General features: G+C 36.1%; 3 protein-coding genes across 4 annotated transcripts; 1 reads left to right on the top strand and 2 right to left on the bottom strand.

Moving 5' to 3' along the window:
* The first annotated feature begins 956 nt into the window (after positions 1 to 956).
* On the top strand, positions 957 to 5,039 carry LOC110688239 (protein PMR5-like). Its single transcript, XM_021864960.1, has 5 exons — positions 957 to 1,982; positions 2,093 to 2,267; positions 3,587 to 3,765; positions 4,208 to 4,366; positions 4,458 to 5,039. The coding sequence occupies exons 1-5, from the start codon at positions 1,645 to 1,647 to the stop codon at positions 4,801 to 4,803; spliced, it is 1,197 nt and encodes a 398-aa protein (XP_021720652.1). The 5' UTR covers positions 957 to 1,644; the 3' UTR covers positions 4,804 to 5,039.
* LOC110688238 (potassium transporter 7-like) lies at positions 5,012 to 16,270 on the bottom strand. Of its 2 annotated transcripts, none has more exons than XM_021864958.1 (10): positions 15,534 to 16,270; positions 11,495 to 11,735; positions 11,118 to 11,366; positions 10,933 to 10,983; positions 10,259 to 10,519; positions 9,560 to 9,612; positions 9,340 to 9,454; positions 8,328 to 8,582; positions 6,126 to 6,648; positions 5,012 to 5,991 (listed from the first exon to the last, which is right to left on the bottom strand). In XM_021864958.1, exons 1-10 carry the CDS (start codon positions 15,804 to 15,806, stop codon positions 5,457 to 5,459), a joined length of 2,556 nt encoding a protein of 851 aa, XP_021720650.1. In that variant the 5' UTR covers positions 15,807 to 16,270; the 3' UTR covers positions 5,012 to 5,456. The 2 variants fall into 2 exon arrangements, with proteins under 2 accessions (XP_021720650.1, XP_021720651.1); XM_021864959.1 differs by having other exon boundaries at positions 11,495 to 11,723; positions 15,534 to 16,268.
* Positions 16,271 to 16,963: 693 nt separating this feature from the next.
* LOC110687632 (nuclear transcription factor Y subunit B-7-like) lies at positions 16,964 to 19,033 on the bottom strand. Its single transcript, XM_021864271.1, has one exon. The coding sequence runs from the start codon at positions 18,997 to 18,999 to the stop codon at positions 18,322 to 18,324; it is 678 nt and encodes a 225-aa protein (XP_021719963.1). The 5' UTR covers positions 19,000 to 19,033; the 3' UTR covers positions 16,964 to 18,321.
* Between the last annotated feature and the right edge of the window lie 3,895 nt (positions 19,034 to 22,928).

Here is a 22,928-nt window from a genome sequence, read left to right as displayed (position 1 = left end):
ACCCCCAAAAGTAATCCTTTACTTTCTTCAACAATCATGCAGCTGCTGATCCTCGGATCAAATATTGTGCCTAAGTTGAGACTCTTATTCTGCATACTAGTGCCGAATCTTCAAAAATTACATTGGATTGGATAAATCGGATGAATCACTTTGGCCCTATTTATTTACTAATTATCAACTCATAATTTTTTTTTAAACGCAAGTCGGGAAATTTTATTAATCACATCAAATCAAGATCCGCCAAGACTATGATACCTTGGAGGAAAGAGTCGTAAAATACAAACTCCGATCCACTAGGAGGGAGTAATCTCGCAGCGTAGTGCGCAACTACATTACCATTACGCTTAACATGACTAACACTAAAATTACTCCAGTTATTCCCGACTGCCTTAATGTCCTCAATGACGAGATCAACTCATAGATTTGGAATATAACATTTCGTAAAAAAAATTAAGTTTAAAAATTAAAAATTTAAGTAAAACAAAAATTTAGTAAAAATCAGTAATTTCAAGTAACTTTAGCAAATTAGTGGATTAAGAAATAAGTTTGAAATAGCTTTTATTGTCATTCACCAATTTAAAGGTTAAATATCACTTTTCCATTATGATATAATTACAATAAATTCCTTTAACATAGGCTGTAAGGAAAAGATTAGTTAGCATACATGGACAACTTTATAGTATAAAGGTTTTATTAATTTGATTTTTCATTAATTATAATTTCAATTTAGTACAGTAGCTATCTGATAAAGTGAACGAAAACTTATTAAAAAAATAAATTAAACCTAAAAATAAGGTAAATTAAGCAAAATTTTAGCAAAAAATAAGCTAAGTTTAATAGTAATAAAAAAAAAAACAATTAACTTAGCAAAATCAAATTTAATTCAACAAAAATAAGTTGAAAGAATATAGCCTAATCTAGCAAAAATAAGTTCGCCAAAAATAATTTCACAACAAATAAGCTATGTTCAACAAAAAATAGGCTCAAGAAAATAAAGTAGGATTCCCTTTGCCACACCTTTCACAAACAACTTAATTAGATATGACTAGTGAGTCAATTTTAAAAACTCTAACCCATTTGTTATCATCCAACCACGGATTTTTTTTAACAAACCAAATTCATACTAGTCAAATCTTGTGTGAACTCTTTAATTTACTTATAATCAAGAGTGAGGGATAGCTCAAGTGGTTAGAGCTCCCCTCTCGGTTCCAGGTGATTTTGGAATCGATTCTCATCACCCGTCCTTATGACTCACTAAACACCAAAAAAAAAAAAAAGATTTACTTATAATCAATTAGGGTGCATTCTACTCAACCTGTATCATAAAATTGCTCGAAGAATCCAAAATCAAGCTTTTTGTGACAACTAGAAAAGAAACAATCAAATAAGTGAACATAACATAACTTGATAAGCAAACATCTCTTGCAATCCTTCCTTGTTCCTCACGTGTACCTTTATATTGTGACATGCACAAACATTTTCTTCTATTCCTTCCTTCTCATTACACTCACTAATCACATAAATTCTCTCCATCCTTTTTTCCAAAGTATCTTTTTATGTTTTTTTCTTTTTCTTTTTCTTTCTATTTTCCAGCTCTTAAAAAGCTCTCTCCAAATCTCATTAACCAAGAAAAAGCCTCTTCAAATGGCTTTTTCTTCATCTTCATACTCTGTTTTTACCCTGTTTTTGTGTATAATTCTAACATTTACCCTGCATTTTAGACCAAATTCTTCAGCTTTATTAGTGAAATTAAGACACCACTATAGAAATCATCACAGATTACAAAACCCAGTTGTTCAAACAAATCAAACATATTCATGTAATCTTTTTGTAGGAAGTTGGGTTTATGATAGTTCTTACCCAATTTACCATTTTTCTAAATGTCCCTTAATTGACCCTGAATTTAATTGCAAATTATTTGGTCGACCTGATTCTAATTACCTCAAGTATCGTTGGCAACCTGCTTCTTGTACCCTCCCTAGGTACACTTATTACCTCGGTTCGTCCGAGGGAACTTCATTTGAACCAGTAATGTGACAACTAAATTCACACAGTCGGGTTTTTATATTATTGGGTGTTTTCGGGATTTCAGGTTCGATGGGGTAGAATTTTTGGAGCGGATGAGAGGAAGGACAGTGATGTTTGTAGGAGATTCATTAGGTAGAAATCAATGGGAGTCTTTGATTTGTATGATTTCATCTGCATTGCCAAGAAGATCTCCTACTCATATTATCAGAGGGGACCTACTCACCTCCTTCAAATTCTTGGTAAGCATTTTGGTTAAGAATTTTTTAATTATAATTTCTTGGAAATTTAGCTAATTAGGAAATTTTAATTATAATTAAAATGCAAAGTTTACACTAATAATACTTCCTACATTAGTTCCTTGTTATCCACTCGTATAAAGTGTTAAAACTACTCCGTAATTACAGTTTTTTTTTTTTTTTTGGGGATGCGAACTCCTATACAGTTTGTGGTCATACAATATCGTGTTTTTATGTATTAGACTATTAGGGCAAAAAAAGTTAATGTAAGGTTCAATAATTTCGTATATTACTATAGTTTGTAAAAAAAGACATTTTTATTAGATATTACATTGTATTTTCTATAAATTTGGAACAAAGTTCAAAAAATTTGTGAGCTCGGAGTCAAATTTGGTTCAAAAAATATCCTAGAAGGCTAAAATAGTTGGGGACAGCTTGAGTGTCTTTATGGATGGTTGTGATCATGTAAAGCACAATATTTTTAACCCTTTTTGACGTTATACTTGTATTAACAAATTTTCTTCATTTTGGGGCACTAAATGGGCCCACTAAAAATAGTGATAATCAATTTTATTGTACATGAATAATTAATGTGTCAAGGGAGAAAGATAATATTACTCCCTTCATTGAGTTTGTTTCATGGAATTATTACTTGGCAATAATTTGCCATCTACATTATTAATACCAATAATTCTAAATTTAAGTTCTTTGTGTATTTTAAGTTTGCCTCAAATATAGAGGGAGTATTAAGTAACACCGAATGTTCTTGTGTGGATCGAGTTCTTAGTAATTATTGCAGGTTCATATCTAGATTACTTTGTTATATTTTTTTAGTGATTGGTTTTAAAAAATCATGCCAAGATTGCTATATACTTCGTATAATTTTATGTATTCGGCTTAAATAATGTTTATTTACAAGGGATGATTTATAGGATACTGTACATTAAAAGACTAATTTGTTCAAAAGATAAGTCCGATGCCACTATAATTTTGTATGTAGGTTTAATTTATATGAGATTATTATGTGATTCTAAACAATAATGTTTAATTTGGAAGATTATTGTAATAAAATATTTTTGGAATTGTTAAAAATGCTTAAACTTTGTGCTTTGAGCCAGCATGGAGTGTTGGTGTAACATGTTTTCCTAGGTTAACGATGTATTCCCATAACGGCCATAAGTCAAACATTAATGTGATAAATCTATCTAATCTTCCACTATTAATTTTTGTTTATTTGGTCCTGTTCAATTTAAGGAGACAATAATATTGAAATAAAGTAGAATTAATGTGAAAAGATACTTATATTATGGTTTATGATGCAGGAATATGGCGTGACAATATCATATTATAAAGCAACATATCTAGTGGACATAGATATAGTTCAAGGCAAGAGAATTCTGAAGCTTGATGAGATTTCAGGCAATGGAAATGCTTGGCTAGATGTTGATGTGCTCATTTTTAACACTGGTCATTGGTGGACTCACACAGGATCTCTTCAAGGGTCAGTCTCAATGCATTTGTTTAATATAAAGCGATTAATTTCCGAATTATATTTTAAAAGGTCTAACCAATTTCGGAATCCATCAAGTTTCATTCTATGTAACGTCTTCGTCCTAAATTTCAAAGCATTGTGGTAAAATGCTAGATGCTTCATGAAGTATCTCACTCGCACTCGCCAATTCTTGCAATGTGGCTTACGCGCGCATAATACACTCATTGGTGGGGAGCATCATTGTAGGTATCCCTAGATCATCAGCCAAGAGCACTGTGTAGATTTTGAAAAATGCCCTCCACAATGTGAACAATCTATGGTTTGTTAGTGTACAACTAAGTTGTCAGTATTGGTGTGTTTTTTCGGAGGGAAGACAACTAATAGTACAAATAATAAGTTGAATAATTATATACTTGTATAGTTTATGAATGTGAACATGTTATGGTGGCAGATGGGACTATATGGAATCAGGAGGGATGATGTATCAGGATATGGATCGGTTGACAGCCTTAGAACAAGGCTTGACGACGTGGGCTAGATGGGTCGACACCAATGTGGATAGTACACGAACCCGGGTTTTCTTTCAATCCGTCTCTCCGACCCATTATAAGTAATTTCTCCTCAATCTCTCTGTTTTTCCCACATGAACCTTGAAAAAATTATCATATGCCAAATGACTGTTTTTTGAATGTATGTGGCAGCCCAACAGAATTGAGTTCTGGAGCACTGGCAATGGCGAAAAACTGCTACGGGGAGAAGTCTCCGGCTAATGGAATGGTGTATGCCACTGACAGGTATCCAGCAGATGATGCAGATCAAATGAGAGTGATAGATTCAGTGCTTAGCGAAATGAGCATCCCTGTGTATCTGCTTGACATTACAATGCTGTCGGCTATGAGAAAAGATGCACACCCTTCCATATACAGCGGCGATCTCACCCCACAACAGAGAGCTAACCCTCAAAGATCAGCTGATTGTAGCCACTGGTGTCTCCCTGGCTTGCCTGATACTTGGAATCAAATATTTTACACTGCATTGTTGTATTAATTCTAATTTTTCCCCTGTTAATATTAGCACTAATTTGTTTATACATTAGACAATTAACCCAGAAAAGGGGAATGAAATTTATAGTTTAACTGTAAATTTTACCGTAGTAATATAGAATGAAAAGTAGACTCGACAATTCTATATAAATATACCAGAAATGTAGTATAAGATTTACTTACTTTGCAAGTGAAATTGAAATCCAGTACTCTAGCAAGGCACAGAAGAAAAGCCAAATATATTGATCAAACTCAACTTTACAAACTGTTAGAGATGCATCCACATCTGATCGACGAGTAACCAATTGAGCTGAGTAAAAAATACTTTCTCAAAAGAAAAATTCCTCTATGGGTGAAAGAATATTTGCATGTTACAACTTACAAGTATCTATTGAGTATACACCTCTCTTAATACATTCAAAATCAAGTAAGTTGAACCTTGGACTCTGCATGACTTCTGAACCTTCCCAAAATTCTACATGTTCAAATCTGCGAAGAGAGAGAATCAAGTTGAAAGGAGTAGTCAGTTGAGTCTAATGAGCATCCTCTTCAGAAAATTGATAAACCGCATAAGCACAAAAGGCTTGTTTAAACGCTCCAGCCCCCCTTGATTCAGTCTTGATGATATACAAAAATCTCTCTATTCCTACACCACATTCAAACCATGTACGTCATGCCTACTTGCATTAGATGAGAATGAGGCACACTTAAGTTTGCAGTTCCTCTGCGGCTGTTCTTCCGTAAGAAGGCGTAAAAATAATTTACAACAAGCTTTTTGAGAAACCAAGAATCTTTTCTTGCCCTAATATCACCATGACCTAGCAGATATACAACCCCAGATTCCTTAGCCTGATGAATGAAGGACAGCTCCCTCTCAAGACTTTGTTCTGGATCAGATGTGTCTGATGGAGTGTCTGGCTTCATCCCTGCAGAAGTGCTTGGCTCGGAAATGCGCACATTTGTATCATTGAAATCTGTTAGAAGAGGAACGCCAAGTGAAAAGGCACTTCCATTTTGGGCAACAAGGAAATTTGAAAAAGATTCTTCCTCATAATCTGTGTAGTCATCCCCGTCACCATCACTTTCTAGTGATCGTTCTTGGGCTTCTCGGCGAATAAATTTCTCAAGGCTATCAATAAGTAACTGCTCGAATATCTGATGAGTCTCTTTGCGAACATCTTTATACCCATACCTGTCCGTTGTAAAACCATTTTGACTTAAAAAACAAGGACGTAGCAGCATCTGACCATACTTTTATAAATGGAAGTACAAGAGAACATATCTTCATGAAAATGCAAGCATATATTCAACTAAAAAACACCTTACCGGGCAATGCAACGAAACATGTGATAGCTCTTTGAGCACACACGTCGGAAGAGGAATCTTTCATTCTGTGGCACCATCGACACTGGAACATACTTGATGCAGACAAAAATAATCATGGAGTGAATTGCAGGAAGGGTGGTTATAAAATGACCAAATATGGCTGGTATTCCTCTTACTAGCTCGTTGTAAACCAAGCCTATACCCGGAGCTCTAATGGTCCCAAGATTAGGGCCCAGCTGTCGGAGAAGATCCATTGACATCTTTTGCTTGACTTCAGTCTCATATTTCAGTTTACTCCCATAGTTCCATACACACATCATAAGAAACATAACTACAGCAAATAGAAGTATGATCCAACTTCCATCACCCACAAACCATATAACTGAGGAGAAGAAAGTTAATTCTATCCCCATGAAGACAACAAGAAAGGCCACAACAGTGACGATATTTATCTGCCAAATAAGAAGCATGACAAGGGTTACCAAAATTGTTGTCATCATCATTACTCCCAGCTCAGCAATACCTGCCAAACAAAAACCCTATTAGAATAGTATTTGTAACTGGATTCAATGTGGAGCGAAAAAAAACTATAACTTGAACACCCAGAGAATGAAAAAGCATAGAAGAAAACAAGATGAAAAGGAATTACAACCGACATTGATGTATACATAAAATGGAGAAATTGTAGAATAAACAAAAATGCAAGTGCTACGATATGAATCATGACAGCCAATCATAATTATGCTCCATCAACAAGATCTTGTACGTAGTATAATTCTTGTAGAAAAGCCAGAGGCCAGTCTGTATTAGGTCAGCAGAGAACAAGTGGATGACCCCCCCCCCTCCCCCCTCGTGCCCACCCAACAGAAAAACACTGATTATGGCGGTGGAGGAAACATGATCAGAATTTTTTTTCCCTATCATACTAACACTCAAAATTATCAGAAAAAAAATAAATAAATTCTGCACAAATTATCTGGAAAAAAAAAAAAAAAAAAAACATAATGCAACTCAACCATACCAAGACTGAAGGGAAATTTTAATTGAAACTTTTTTTTGCTTTTATATTAAATTTCAGAAGCAAACTGTTCCAACAACCAAGCATACAAATAAAGCCAGTGAAAGCTCACAGCCTGGCTAAGGTCCATACAAATCTACAATATCAGTCCCATTAAGACGACCAATATTAGGCCCTAATCATTAGCAAAGCAATGAATACACCAAAATTCAAATCAGAATACTAAATGTTCAAAAAATACACATACTTACAGAAATATATTCCCATTACAAGGAGTGCAAAATAAAAGTAAATGACTTATGCATTTACCCTATCTATAGCAAATTCAAACAAAGATGGAAACAGTTGGCTTCCTCTTAGACCAAATGATTTACGGAACTATTAATTTTCAAGAGAAACACAAAGTAACAAACTTACTCTTCGTTGCTGTGTCTACTTAAGCAACATAAGCTCCAAAAGAAAGCATCATACCATACCACCAAAGAAATGGCTTGTTCACCAAATAACCAAGACCTAGACCCCTGAGTAATTGGTCCACCCAATGAAAGATGGGACGGGACTCCAAATACTAATGATCTATCCATTGCATCATTTCTGAAAATCAGAATAATTCAAAATGACCCTTTACCAATCTTTAGGTTCTACACAAGGTTAGGAACAGGCACTTCTTTTCAGTTGATCAGGCATATAACAGGATTGATTAGGTTTTAAGTAATAGAAACCGTATATTAAGATTATTAACAGCACAAAATCAAAGCACCAGCCGTGAACCCCTATATCTCACTTGATAGGCTCAACCAGACAACCTAATCAACCGTTTTCCAACATGACTCTCTTAAAAGATTCAACCTAAGATATCAATGGAGCACACTTTTTCTCAGTTGATCGCATTTCATTCTCAGTTCAGCTCTTTGTCAGCCTTCTTCCATGGCTCAACGTTTCTACAATTACCTAAACATCTAAACATCGGTGCACATAACTTGCATTTTATTTTTTTTATATGTTCAATCAGCAAAAATATTTTCATTTCTACAGTTACATTCACAAAGACAATTCTGGACCAGTGCCAGAGAAAATATATATAGCAGGTCCTAATATTCATAGCTATTTCATCACTCTTTCAGCTCAAAGAAAGACTAATAACAAAAGGAAAGCCATTTGAGAGACCATGGAATAAAAATTACCATATGAATTCCCAATCTCCGTAATACTTGGAACAGAGCAGACCAACACCACACTGGCCGCAAGCAAAAACCAGTTCAGAACAGGAATGTAGATCTGGCCCATGAATTTTCGAGATGTATGGATGATTTTAAGTCGGGGAAAGCAGCCAAGTGCCGTCGATTGCTTTATACATGAAAATGTAGCAGTAGTCATATCTCGACTAGCAATCAGTGCAGCAATATTAGCAATAATGAAAACAGGCCAAAAGGCACCACCTGAAAAGGCAAATGAACATTTTCTGTTAGTGTTTCTTTTCCCAGAAATGGATAGAACAGAAGAAAGTGCTTTTTAGTCTACAGATAACATCCTCACCCTTCATCCAACCCGAAGTAGATAAAAAGAACCTACATTGCTCCAACTATCCCATGCTATTTTAAGGTACCTAGTAGTAAAGTCCTAGTGAAAGCTTACACATTGAGTTGCTAATCAGCTGCAAAGAAGAATGGAAAGAACAACCAAAGGGACAAAAACAATTTCACACACACACACACACACACAAACACAAACAAACAACACTAGCGGCTGATGGGAGCATAGGTCATCGAATGAAAAATTAACCATAACCAATCTAGCTATCAAAGGCCATAGAATTTGTATTTTACTCACTCACATTGAGTAAACCCAGGCAAATTTAATAAGGAGTAATATACATGAGCAGATTTTCCATCCTCCCTGGTGGTAAAAAAGGAGACCACATGGAAAACATTAACCTAAAGCTTAACCAAAGGTAAGAATGGGAATGGGAGGCTAGAACAAGCACATGACAAAAAGAATTATAGCAGTAAAAATAATAAAGCTAAGGCTTCTTTCACATCGCTCAAATTTTCATTCTATTTGAGAGAGGTTGCTGTTTGAGTTTGAAGTGCAAAAGAAGCCTGAGATGATATGACTAATGATGCAATGCCCAGAATATGATCATGCCCAAACGTACTTGAATAAATAGTCGAGTTATGGTATAAGGATAAAACATACTAGGTACAGATGAGTAAAATGCTTGGGCGCAATCTCCTGGATTCTGCATGAGGTAAGCTGCCTGGCCAAGGTATCCCAAAAGGAGGCATGGAAATACAAGAAACACAAAAGTGAGCTGCAAACAACCAACATAAAATCAGTGAGATATTGTATGATTCAATTTTATATTCTTATAAAAACAATAAAGCACAGAAAGTGGTAATAACCGAAGCCACTTTACCTGAACTGATCTCACTGAAAAGTAGCAAAGGTCAGCAAACATTGCTTCAGAACCTGGACATTAATTTTTCAAGTAAATTAAGTGATTTTGAACATGGGACAATAGATTTGACAGCACTGCAAAATTAAGATATATTCACAAGGCTCCTAGCAAAAGTAAGGACCTGCCATCTTTTATGACACCAGACTATCAAGCCATTGGCTCACAAGGCTAGTCTTAAATGTGAGATCTCAGATCTTGCAGCAAGCCACTCATGGGAGTCGAGAAATCAAAATGCTAGGCTGCCTAAATTCTAATGTTGTACACCAACATCAAGCAATGACAAAAGGAGCAGATTTAACCTAATCTGTTATAATACATTGAATATTTCAAGTCCAATCCAGTCTAATAGTTCAAAAAAAACCGAGTCATCTTAATTTTAAATTTGCAAGTGAGTAAGTTTAAAAGGCCATAAGAGCAAATTTCAGATCCAGCCCTTTTAAAAGAGTGAAGACATTTAAACCAAGCAACAACAATAATAGGAAGAAGTCAATAGTTAGCTTAGCAAGAACCATATGTAATCGTGTGTGTGTGTGTGTGTGGAAGTGCAATACAAAAAAAGAAGTGCAATAATCTACCATGATTGAATTGGGCAAATCTAATAAGATCCAGCATAAGATAGGGTAATCATCTCATCAGTAGTATACTAAAAGTGTATACCTGTTGCACAAAGGAGACAACCCCCAAGAGCATACCAAGCCTCTATGTTGTTCCTTTTGAAATAGAAGTAGATGTGGATAGGGTTAAAAGCCTTCCAGACATCTCGATCATACTTCAGCAAGTTGTGGATTCCAATGCCAGCTAGACAGCAGAACCATATAAATAAAGCAGGGCCAACTATGAATCCCATTTTACTGGTACCATATCGCTGCAGGCTAAACAGGAGTATGAGAAGTGCCACTGCAACCATCACAACTTCCTCTGCACAGAGAAAGATTATTAATGATTATTGCAGGCTGTAAGGTTGGGTTAAGCCTAAAATACACCATTCAAGCAAGGCAGATGTAACAAACTAACAATGAAAAGAAGTATATCCAAGCAAGGACACCATTACTAGCGTACAATAGTATGAATGCAACTGAACATATGAAAGGGGCAGATGCTAGCAATTCGAAGAAAGGAATAAACAAGGTCTTATCATGGCGATAATATTTTCCTTAGCAAGGAAAATAGAAATACCATGAACCAAATAGCCACCAACGGAGGTAACTGTACAGCAGACAGGTAGATGACTACATATATAAAGCAGGAAAAATGGGCAAGACTGGTAAAAAATAAGTGATACAATCAAGCTTTCGGAGCGAATTTAACATTAATAATAAGTGATGATATACCATGCTTTATGGCAGATATTCCAACCTTCAAACCGTCAACAGCTGACATCACTGCAAAGGAGGAAATGAAACAAAAATAAGTAAAATTAGATGCTCTTAAACAGAAGCTGTCTCACAAAACAAATTCCCGCCTGACAAAGCAAACAAAAAAGCACAAAGGGAAGCACAAGGAGAAGCATCAACACCTGACATTGCTGGGGTAACAATCCCATCAGCTATGACCATGGAGGTACCAGCAAGAACCAGCATCAAAAGAAGCTTCTTCAAGCCTAAGGAATTCTCCAGACGCTCCTTGATCTTAAGAGATCTCTCAAGCTCTGGAGATGGCACCTTTAGCCTGAAGCTTGATATTCGAGCATCTGATGGAAGTTGATTAGGAATGAGACTAACCCTTGCATGTCTACAGATCAACGAATATAAAGCAAATGTACCACCTGCAGTATTATAGGCCAACAAAGGAAAGAAAGTCTAGATTAGTCAATGAAGAAAATAGCAAAATAAAGCTTGCAACAGAGTCAAAAAAGAAATCCAAAAAGATTTGGCTAGTAACAAAAAGATATACCTTCACCATCATCATTTGCCCATAAAACAACAAGTATATACTTGATTAGAGGAATTAGGATTAAGGTGTACAAAACAAGCGATAAAGCACCAAGCACATCCTCTTTTCCTTTGATAGGGGCTTTGTCAAACATCACACTGAAGGTGTATAATTGACTTGTTCCAACATCACCAAACACAAACCCAAGTGTCTGGAAAATAAGTACAATATCCCTCCAAGCACCAAATTCCTGCAGATAAGACTTTCAAATCAATTTCACTTTCTGATCATGAATTCAATGTTAATAATCACTCAAGGGTTGGTTTCATCATAATGTATTAGCAGAAGGCATGCCTTCATTTACCCTAGGAATAGCTTTCCAACCACCAAATTCACCACACATGATTAAAAACCATTATACATGTACCCTAGAGCCTGAATGAAGCACCTGTCCACAGTGGAATAAGGGGAGGGGCAAACGCATTGTCACATCTATGCAGTATTGGAAACCGGCTAGCACTTTGTAGCCTACATTGTCTTTTAGGTCTCAATATAAAGTAATGGTATAGGCTTAAAGTGTGTGGAAAAATGAGAATCAAGACAGATCCCTCTACCATCACAATATCATTCCCGGACTCCACCAATTCTCTAATTTCTAGTTCTCTACAATAAGATAATAAATAGAACATCCAGCAAGCATAAGACAACACTTCTCTTAGAGAATCCCTCGATATATTCATAAACGGAAGTGACTAGCCCCCAGGAATGCATCAAGCTACTGATTTCCCATTCAAATCAACAACAGACAGACTTATGCCTCAGTATACCTTAAGATCATTTAATTACGGAGTATATTATACTCTCTTTGTTCCCCAAAGATTGCCCCATAGCCCCATGTTCACTTCATTAAGGGGAAGGCAAAGTTGAAGCATGTGAGTTGGTGGAATAGAAAATTGGTGGGACCAAAATAAAGTTTGTGAGATTAAAGTAGTGGTCCCTCATACCCACTTTTGGTATGGGACAAACTCAAAGGGACATCCAATAATCGATTATGGGGAAATATTTGAGGGAAGGAGGGAGTAAAACATATAATTGGCAGTAGACTGAAGATAAGAGAAAGAACAAGAAGAGAATCAAACTTGGTAGGATTTAAGCCTATGAATCCTACATTCTAACGAGTAGAACTAAGAATGCTTTCTTATCAAAATAGATAAGACAGTCGTGGCAATGTGTCTGAATACCATTAATACCACTGCTCTTGTTACTTTGCATCAGCAAACGAAGAGAATCATTACTACAGATTCATTAAAAACCCAAAAATATTATGACTTGGTTCATTGCTTTGATAATTTTTACAAGTTCCTTAAACCAATTAGCGGACTTTCAGTTTGATTCAATTCCTACATTTGATATGTAAATATTGAGGTTTCTAACATTGGGGCCAAAGCAAGTCATCTATTATAGTCTAATTGTATATCTATAAACTTATGGCAAGGCAATGACTACAAGTTCTTCAGCTGTTCTCTAACTTAGGTATAGTGAAAGAATTGCATAACTAATCAAGTAACTTGATGCTATCTTTGTCTCTTTGCCCTGTGAAGAGAGGAACCAGGCAATGGGAGCATAAGAGCTCCATTTCATGTTAATCACCTATCTAGATCCGAGGAAAATACCCTGAAATGACCTTCCAGTCACTATTGCTTCATCTTCTACTCTTTTAATGCTATTCCACTATTTGACCAATTTCATATCTTATTAGGGGCCGTTTGGTTGGGGGTATTTAACAAAGGGAAAGGGAATCAACTATCATGATTCCCTTTGTTGATGTTTGATAGGCAAATTCAATCATTCCCTTTACCCCTCCCATTCCCCCATTTTCCTCTATTCTCATTCCCCACCCCCCCCCCCCAAGGGAATCACCGTAACCCCCAAACTCCTTTTCACCCAACTACCTTGACCACCATCGAAACACCAACTGCCCACCGACACCATCGCCCAACCACCACCAATCCACCACCGCACCACACTCCCCACCACCGAAACAACTAGCCACCGCACCGAAACCCCTCGCCCACCACCGAAACCCCTCGCCTCACCCTCGCCCACCACCGAAAACCCTCGCCTTACCCTCGCCCACCACCGAAACCCCTCGCCTCAACTTACCTCGCCTTACCCTCCCTGAAAACCACCCCACCAAAAACACCCTAAACCCACCCTCCCCAAAAACATTGGCACCAAAATCGACCCAAACCCACCCGAAAAACCCCATCCACCGAAACCACTTCCCCACTTCCATGTCGTACCCGACCCACCACGAAACCACCACTTAGTACTACCGGTGAGGGGCGAGAGAAAGGGGTGCGGCAACAATGGCCAAACATCAAGAAATTCCATCATAAGGACTAGATCTAAGAGAAAGAGAGGAGAGAGAAAGGGGTGTGGTGACAACGGCGGTAGAGGGGAAGAGCATTGGCAAAGGTAAAGGGAATGGCGTACATGGTGAAGGAGAGAGGGGCGGCAGTGTTGGAAGTTAGGGAATGACAATGGTGGTGGTGGTGGTGGTGGAGATTGGAGAATACTGGGGGTGGTTCAACCTTGTTTCCCTTTCTTGTTTTTTTAAACAAACAACTTGGGAGATATGAGGGAATTGCTTTCTTTTCCCCTTCATTCCCTTTCTTTATGTCATTCCCTTTCCCCGTTGCAAACCAAACGCCCCCTTAATATATTACTTCTTTACTACTCTCCCTCCCTCAACAGTCTTCAACTACTATTTTTCCCCAACTCTGCTTTGTGCAACAATTTTTAGTATTCCATAGCTCTCTTGAAACAGCCTAGGTACAAGTTGAGTAACAAACATGGCTGTACGACCCTTCCAAAAACTTTTTTATGTTAGATGACATGTTTTAATGATTGTCCTTTAATTTTACATTGCCGTTAAGTGGCACTCCAAAAATGCTTTTCCAATTTAAATTCTAGCAGTGATAGCCTCCCGCAATAGCTTGTGCAATTAAGGAGAAAAAAGCTAATTATTTTGTGACTTTGACAGGTTACATGCTTGTTTACAAGCAATTAAGCAAAACCTTCATTAAAGTGATTGAACAGTTGTTCTCTTCACCTAGAATAAGGTATTCCGGCTTGATTTTATTGAGGTTTAGTTTGGCTTTGTCTGATCTAATTTCCTGGATGAGAGAAGGTAACAGGACAAGGAACAGGTTCAAATTCCTTACTCGTTAATAAACCACAACCTTCCAAAGTTTAACATAATTTGAGGTAAAATGCATTCCCCTTCTCCTTTGACCACCCCTACCTTCTCTCCCTCATTGGCATTGCTATCCAAACTCATTTTACAGATGATATACATTATATTCTTTAGCTATTTGCAATATAAAAAGGAGCAGCAATGTTCTACCGACTTGCCAGGGAAAAGCATAATTCAGCTTTACTGAAATTAATTATCCTGATAAGACAATATTTAGCTTTATGTGGAAGGAGTATCAACTATTGATCTACTCTTATATCTTCTTCCTCTGTTCCATAATCTAATTTGATGTAAATGCCAGACATACTTGCTTCCTAAAACAATCCAAAAAGTACAACTCTATCGCAATACCAGCCACAACTTCCAAGGATAAAACAATCTAATTCCCAAATACATCCATCATTACTCACTAACAGCCCCTTTCTATACACCCTAGTAGGACTTCTACCCCACGCAGATATGGAGTCTACGTAAACAGCATTACCCCTATCAGCCTATGACCGAAAACCAAAGTTACTTGCAACTAATTTACCTTAATGAAACAACAGCAACAATCGTCTTCTACTCCACATTAAGAGAAGCACATGCAAATCAATTAATAATCTAAATTACAGTTCATTCTAATGTACACCCAATATTTATAGAATGATTTGATACATTCAAACAACAATAGGAAAATTAATCCTAAATTCTTCAAAAAACCTCAAACAGTTTGATCACAAGCAAAACAAAAACACTAAACATCAATAATAATCACAAAAAACAATGAAAAATGGAAGATTAAGATAGAAAGTGAAGAACCTCAAAATCATGTCGATGAGTACCAGGAACTTCAAGAGCTTCAACATCGAAAGAATCAACCCTAGGACCAGTACGAATCAATCTATGCGTCACAACATCTTCTTCATCTTCAGAATTTTCGCCATTCTTCGATCCTGAATCATCTCCATCATCCTCTTCATCGTCATCATCAACTCCGATCTCCGATTCATCGTCGAATTGATACACCCAACGAGACTCCATTGAATCAGTTTTCACAAGACTTTCTCTCTCCTCGCCATCCTCCTCCGCCATTGAACGATGAACCGATTCAATTTCCGACGTGATTTCACGAAATTGGTGCAACTGCAAACCCTAGAGATTTTGCGAAATTTAGGGATCGAAAAAATGAGTTCAATCTGAAGAGTTGATGCTTCAATTGAGCTTAAGGTATAAAAATGGTGGAATTGAATCACTGGGAAAAAACTGTAGGAGAAGAGGAGAGAGAAAATGTTATTTCATATTTAACTGTTCTAACGTCGACAGGTGGATTTGTAATGTTACCCCTTTTATGTCTTTGATTGATTTCTTCTACTACGTACTACAAATACACTACTACTAGTCTACTACTTCTTCCTAGTGGAGATGGCCATATCCATATGTGATTGTGAAGGGCTCGGATTTATAGGCCAGAAGACTGTTTAGGGGGGAGTAGGTTATGCATAGAAATTAGAGAGCATCGTGAAAGGGCTCAAATTTAGGAGGAGTTTGATTGATTGATTTATTAGGAGTTTCAAACAACTATGTTACATGGAGGTTGATAATTAAATTAGTTAATAAGTTTGCTTGACTTTTCCAAATAATAATTTATGTTTATTTTATTGTATAGTTTAATAAAATAAATGTTACCACTCTTTGTGCGACCGATTAGGGCCAACCAAAGGTATAACTATTGTCGTTATAGTTGTCATTTATTTACATAGCTAAACAATTAGTTTTCTAGATAAACAAAATATGCATTTCGTAAAAGTACAATAACTCTGTATGTGTAGTTTAAAAATGAACTTTCATGATTGTCCACACTTGACTCAATGCTGTGATCCCATTAGGTAAAATTAAGTTATACCCTGCCCAGATGATACTTTAATAAGTATAAAGGAATAACTTAACTTAATTCTAAACCAGCAGTAATTATTTTAGGTGAAATTAGAGGATATGCTCTCTTCAACGTAATTTGATTTAACTGAACTTAAATGAAGTTAATCAACTTATGTTGTTTGAGCTAGAGAGTATGTCTGAACTAATTATTTCTTCAATCAGTCAAATATTTTATGTATACACACAATGTAGCAAAAAATTGAAATCGAGGCAGAATTCTTTGCAATCAATTAAAAATTTGAGCTTTTAACAGATTAACATACTTTACTTGATTCACATGCTCAAACATAAGCCTCTATAGTAAGTAATACTTATCAAAGGATATAAAAGAATAAAACCACAACAGAGCCATGTTAAACATATTAGGGATCCTGTGCCAAAAACCTTTTAGGGACCCTGTGCCAAAAACCTATGCCATAAAAATATGAAGTCGTACTCCTTTGTCTCAAAAACTTTGCCTTTTATTAGTCATAAATAAATACTTATCAAAGGGTATAAAAGAATAAATTTTTTGTTTAAAAAAAAAAAACTAAGAAAACTTATTAAGGGAAACAACCCAGCCCAATAGCCGGCCCTGTCCATAAGGTTGATGTGGAAGGTCTACTAACTAGTACTCCGTAATACTAAGTTGACTAAACAAAGATCACATAGTATATAAGTATAAAATATTAAAAAAAAAATAAAAAAAATAAATAGCGCCAAAATCAGTATAAATATTACAGAGTTTTGAGCATCATCATTCACCATTTTCTCCAAAACAAAAACTCCATTTCCTCTCTCATCCTTCTGCATTTTCTCTCTCATCATTCTGCATTTTCTCTCTCATATTTCTGCATTTTCTATCTCATCTAATGGCCGGTAATCAGGCGTGGTTAACTTTCGGGACACAATCTCCTGTTCCAGCTACAGTTCCGGCGGCTACCGCGGACGTTGTGAGTACGGTGGACGTTGTGAGTACGGTGGACGTTGAGAGTACAGCGGACGCTGTGACTACGGCGGACGTTGTGACTACCTCGGACGTTGTGAGTGCGACAGACGTTATGACTCCGGCTGACGTTGAGAGCATTATGATGCAGGTAAGATTCACTTTAAATTCGATTAAATTTGACTTGTTCTGTAATTTGCAATGATCGGAGAAGTTTAGCGTTAAATTTGAAGTGAGCTGGATTAACGATGAAATTATTTTTGTGTAAATCGGCTTATCACGGAAATGTTTAGTTTAATCATTGTTAATTATTTCAAAAAAAAAAAGTTTTGATTAGATTAGAAAAAATAAGTTTTTATGTGTTTTAAATTCAACTTTCATTATTAGTTTTTATTGATACAAAATAAAATATGGAATAAAAAGTAAAGGTTATAAATACATGTAAAATGATTTTAACAACCAAAGTTGTGTTTTAACATTAAGAGTGAAAAATCAAAATGTTGCAATTAAAAAAGACGATGATAAAAAAGTAGCTTATTTTAGAAAGATAATCAATTTTGAATTTCTTACATCTTTGAAATAAGTATATGTGTTGTTTCCCTCTTCTACATTGTTTATACTATATTGCTATGTATCACATTCTATTATTCCATGAAAAAAAATTAAAAAAAAAAAAAAACAATAAAAAAAATCAAATACCAAAAAGTTTAAAAACAAAATTTCAAAGAGCAAGTTACTTCCTCTTCTTCACCAATGGCCAACTGAATCAATTTGATCTTGGTGTTGGTAATTCTTTTGAATAGAACTTGGTGAGAAGGGCAAAGAAAACGGCTGCTCCGGTACCGGAAAAGATGGTTGAGGAAGCAACAATGTGTTTGTAGAAGAATATATACTAGTAGCATAAGGTGACAACCCTTGATCAACTTGTTGAAATTGATCATGTTGTTGGTGGTGTTGTAATAACCGTTGATGATTATGTTGTTGTGAAAGTTGATGTAATTGATCATTTGATCTTTGTTGCTTAGGGACATTTAATTTCTCCTCTTCAATTTTTCTATACTTATTAAGGTACATTTTCAAGGGATTCACGTAATCCTCGAAACCAAGGGTTGTTATAGCCCATATAATGTCGTCACCATTGATAGTCTTCCTTTTTTCTCTTTGGCATTTGTCCGATGCTTCCCCCGTGACAAAGCTTATAAACTCAGAAACACATTCTTGAACAGTCTCTTTCGCATCCTTAGAAATTTTTCCACTTTGTGGAATTACCTTTTTCATGATCCTCCCTACATTCGCTATAGGGAGAAACCGGTCTTGCTCTTTATTACTCGCGTTGTTGTTGTTGTTGTCGTCGTTGTTGCTGTTGTTCTTAGAACAAGGGCTATCAGGGCTTTCTTGTTTGATTCTAAGGCTTTCACCATCCATGTCTATATTAATGTTTTGTTATTATTATTTTTGTTTGTTTACTTGTTATCTTTCCCAAGTATTAATATTTTTTATTTGAGAAAATTGAATTAGTGATAATTAGGAAGAAAATAATATAAGAATTTTTGGGTTGTGATTAAATGGCAAAAAAAGCAAAAAAATAGGCAAGTGAAGTGGTAAGTGTTTGGTTAATTTTGACCGTGGGACTCGCTCTCTGTTAATAGCCCTAATTTACCTATTAATGTTGACAAACAGATTATGTAGGAATTTGAGGCAAGATTTTAGAAGAATAAAAAAAAGGCATGCAATTTAACATGTAAAGGATATTACTCATACTCTCATGGTGCCTTTTCTAGTGTGAGTAATATCATCTCTGTTTGAGCCTGGCATTGTCTCTTTCTGATTGGAAGTATCAGGTCTTTGATGTTATTCAACTATATGTCATGTTCCTTCGTAAAATGGCCAACAAAATGTTAGTAATAACAAAGTCAGGGATTCCAATGGAATGCTGTATTAACAATGTCAGAATTCCATGAAATGTTTTTGGTTTACAGTATGAACCAGAACTATATCCTGGCTTGATCTATCGAATGAAACAACCAAAGATTGTGCTGCTTATGTTCGTCTCAGGAAAGATAGTTCTGACAGGAGCTAAGGTGAATTTATCTTGTGTTTTGTGTATTTTGTGTCAAACTCTGACCCAGGGTTTCTACTGCTTATATTCGCCTGTAATATTTTGATTGTTTGTTTTTCCTTTCAGTGTTCTTTCTTTTATGAGCAGTGTTCTGTACTTATTTAACTGAAATTGCTTTTCCATTATGGCAGACAAGTTACAGAAGTTGCTGAGCGATGCAAATTTCTGGCAAACTGTATATAGATGAAAGGGGATGCGGCATGCAGCACTGCTTTCTTTAGAAGATAAACGCTGTGGGTTTAGTAGAGTTATCTCCCCTCCCCTGGATAAGCTGCGCGTTAGTAAATGCTGTCTAGAGAACTTCTAAACTTTGACTTGAAGATTGTCTTGAATTAGAATTGAAGGTTGTCTAGATTTAGAACTTCTAAGCTTGGCATTCAAGTTTCTTTTACTGTTAATGATGAAACTGTCTGGATTAGTGCTCATCATAGTCAATCCCGGTAATACTACTTTCTTTGGATGCAATTGCAAATCTTTTGATTTGTTATTGTCTTCCATTTTTTTTTAATCTCAGGCCTTCCTAGTTCTTTCTTGAGGCTGTTGAGACTTGAGACTATATATTGTGTAACATATGTATGTCTAATATGCGCGCTATTAATTGTCAAAATAATAAGAATTTCTCAGTCAAAGCATATATGTGTAGCTGAAAAAAACAATATGATACGAAGTAGTTAGGACATTGAGGCTCTGAGATACATTTCTATCGCAAGTTATATAGTTGTGACCTTGTATTGACATGTACTCTGTAACATAATAACAGTATTGATTGTACAACACAACCTTGTTATTCATTTAATCTTTCAACAGGTCTATAAGTTATGTGCGTGATTTGTAGTACCATCAAGATGTGATGGGTATTTCTTAGATTGAAATAGTATTTATTAAGCGAAAATAAATGAGAACTTGGGTAGTCGCAAATGGCGAATAGGGGGCTCAAATCATTTAATTTGTGCAAGAGTACAATTGAAACCATAAACTAATATCGTGTGGATTTGGCATAAAACAAGATTAACCTCTTATACACCAAACTAATAGAGAAATATAACGGCTAAACTACTGTAGATATATAACAGCCAATATTGATTGAGTTTAAACAATAGTTTGAAAAATGTGTTAGAAAAAATTAATACTAAAACGCATAGATGGCACAATTAGTTATTAAATACTACCTCCGATAATTGTTATGTACAACTTTGGAATTTTTTTACTTCTCATAAATAATACCTCAAAGTTGCACATAATAATAACTGGAGGTAGAAGTTAAAGTTTTACAACCAAATTAAAAAAAAAAAAAAAAAAAAAAAATTCCAAAATAATTAAAAAACAAATATCAATTATATACCAATTCTTCCTCCGAAAATATTTGCTTATATACCAAAAATTTTGAAGTTTTGGAACATAAGATAATATAGCTAATCAAATGCACTTCTAATAATTCCCTATTACAAATTTACAGTTGTAATTCGGGGATTAGGTTCATTCAAAAATATAAATGTAATTAAAAAGTTGTAAATGGAAGGATAATATCTTGCTCGTAAAATAATACTGTAATTTTTTTAAAAAAAATGAAATGCTGCACAAAGATTCAAAACTAGGTCCTCTAAACACAAGCCCAAAAGTGGACTGCCAGGGGGTTTGATCCAGCGTGCTTTGTTAGGAAAAAGACTCTACAACCAAGTATTAGACCACTGCACCATCTTAATGGCTATGTATCACACAAATAGATTTGTAACTAATTTTTTTTTTTTTTTTTTTAAAGTGGAGTTGTCTCTCCTTGTCCCCTACTAGTTTCGCCACTGCGTGTCACAACTTGATTTATCCAAAATTAAAAAAAAAAATTAACAAACAAAAGAAGTAAAACAAATTAAAAAAAAACCACCACCACCACCCCACCCAGACCCGAAACCACCGCCACCCAAAAACCACCACGCCGGCCGGGATCCCACCCCAGCCAACCCAACCCCAAAATCCCAAAGGTGGGATTATACCCCCTTCGAAAAATCAAAACCCACTAAACCAGACCTCAGGAAACAGGTTGGAGAGGTCGGTGCGGCCTAAATCAAGGTCGGGGGAGGATGACACGGTCGAAATGGGGGACAGGGAAGGTAGGCGCGGCCGGAAAAGGGACGGGGGACGGAGATGGGCTAGGATCGGGACGGGAAAGGGGTTTTCAAAGGGAAGGGGCTGGGATCGCAGGAGGTTTCCGATGCCTGAATTTCGTGGGGGAGGGGGGGTTGGTGGTTCAGGTGAGGGGGTCAATCGCGACGCCTGTGTCGGCGCTGGAGTTGGGGGCTAGGTGGCCAGAGCCGCGGGGCAGAGGATCGGGCTCAGGCGGCAGTTACGGTGGCTTGGGCAGCTGGTGGGTGGTAGGTGGTTTAATTTTTTATTTTTTTTTAATTTTTTTTTAAAAAATCATTTTTTTAAAAGTTTTTATTTTATTTTTATTTTTTGACTACTCATAGGCCGTCATGTGTCAGGTAACCTATTATAACAAGTTACATGATCGTTGAGACCATTTTGAACGGATTTGGTATAAAGGTCGGATTATTTAAAAATAACCCAAAGGTGGGATTATTTTGGGTGGACGCTCCAAAGGTGGAATTATTCTGGGCAATTTTTCCTTTATTTTATTATCTTTTCGAAAGATCTGTTTTAGAAAAATATCTTCTTTGAACGAGGAATTTTACTAAGTTAAAAACAATTGAGAAGGAGTGGGAAGTGGCAGAATATTTCGTGAGAAAAATCAGGGAAGTTGCATAAGCTTGCTGCCCAAGTTCCCTCTAACTGCTTGTTCCTAAAACTTAGGAAGTCATGGCCAAGTGGGGCTGAAGCAACGGTGAAAGAAACCGACCTACTCTTCTATAAAAAGAGTCAGTTTTCTGTTGAAAAAATATACTTGAGCATTACAATTATTCTTGTTTTAAAAAGAGTCAAAATTCAATTGAGTTCTTGTGTGTCTTTGTGCTAAGTTTTAGAGTTAATCTTGTGTTGTATTGGGTTAGATTTTGAGTGAACTCTAAAGTGTTTATGATTTGAGTGAAGCTAAGAGAAAAAGAGAGTTTAAGAGATCAACTAATTAAGGGATCAGTTGAAAGGGAAACTCGAGTTTGTTGAGGAACTCGAGTTAGTGTCTTATTAGATTATAATAGGTTGTTTTCCCTATTATAATTAAGAGTTGAGTTTTAAAATCCCTTGCGGTCGTGGTTTTTCTTCTTGATTTGGGCCAAGAAGTTTT

Source organism: Chenopodium quinoa, unplaced genomic scaffold (assembly GCF_001683475.1).
Source record: "Chenopodium quinoa cultivar QQ74 unplaced genomic scaffold, ASM168347v1, whole genome shotgun sequence".
NCBI classification, from domain to species: domain Eukaryota; kingdom Viridiplantae; phylum Streptophyta; class Magnoliopsida; order Caryophyllales; family Amaranthaceae; genus Chenopodium; species Chenopodium quinoa.
Note: the sequence above shows the minus strand (reverse complement) of the source record. Positions and strands in the feature narration are given on the sequence as shown.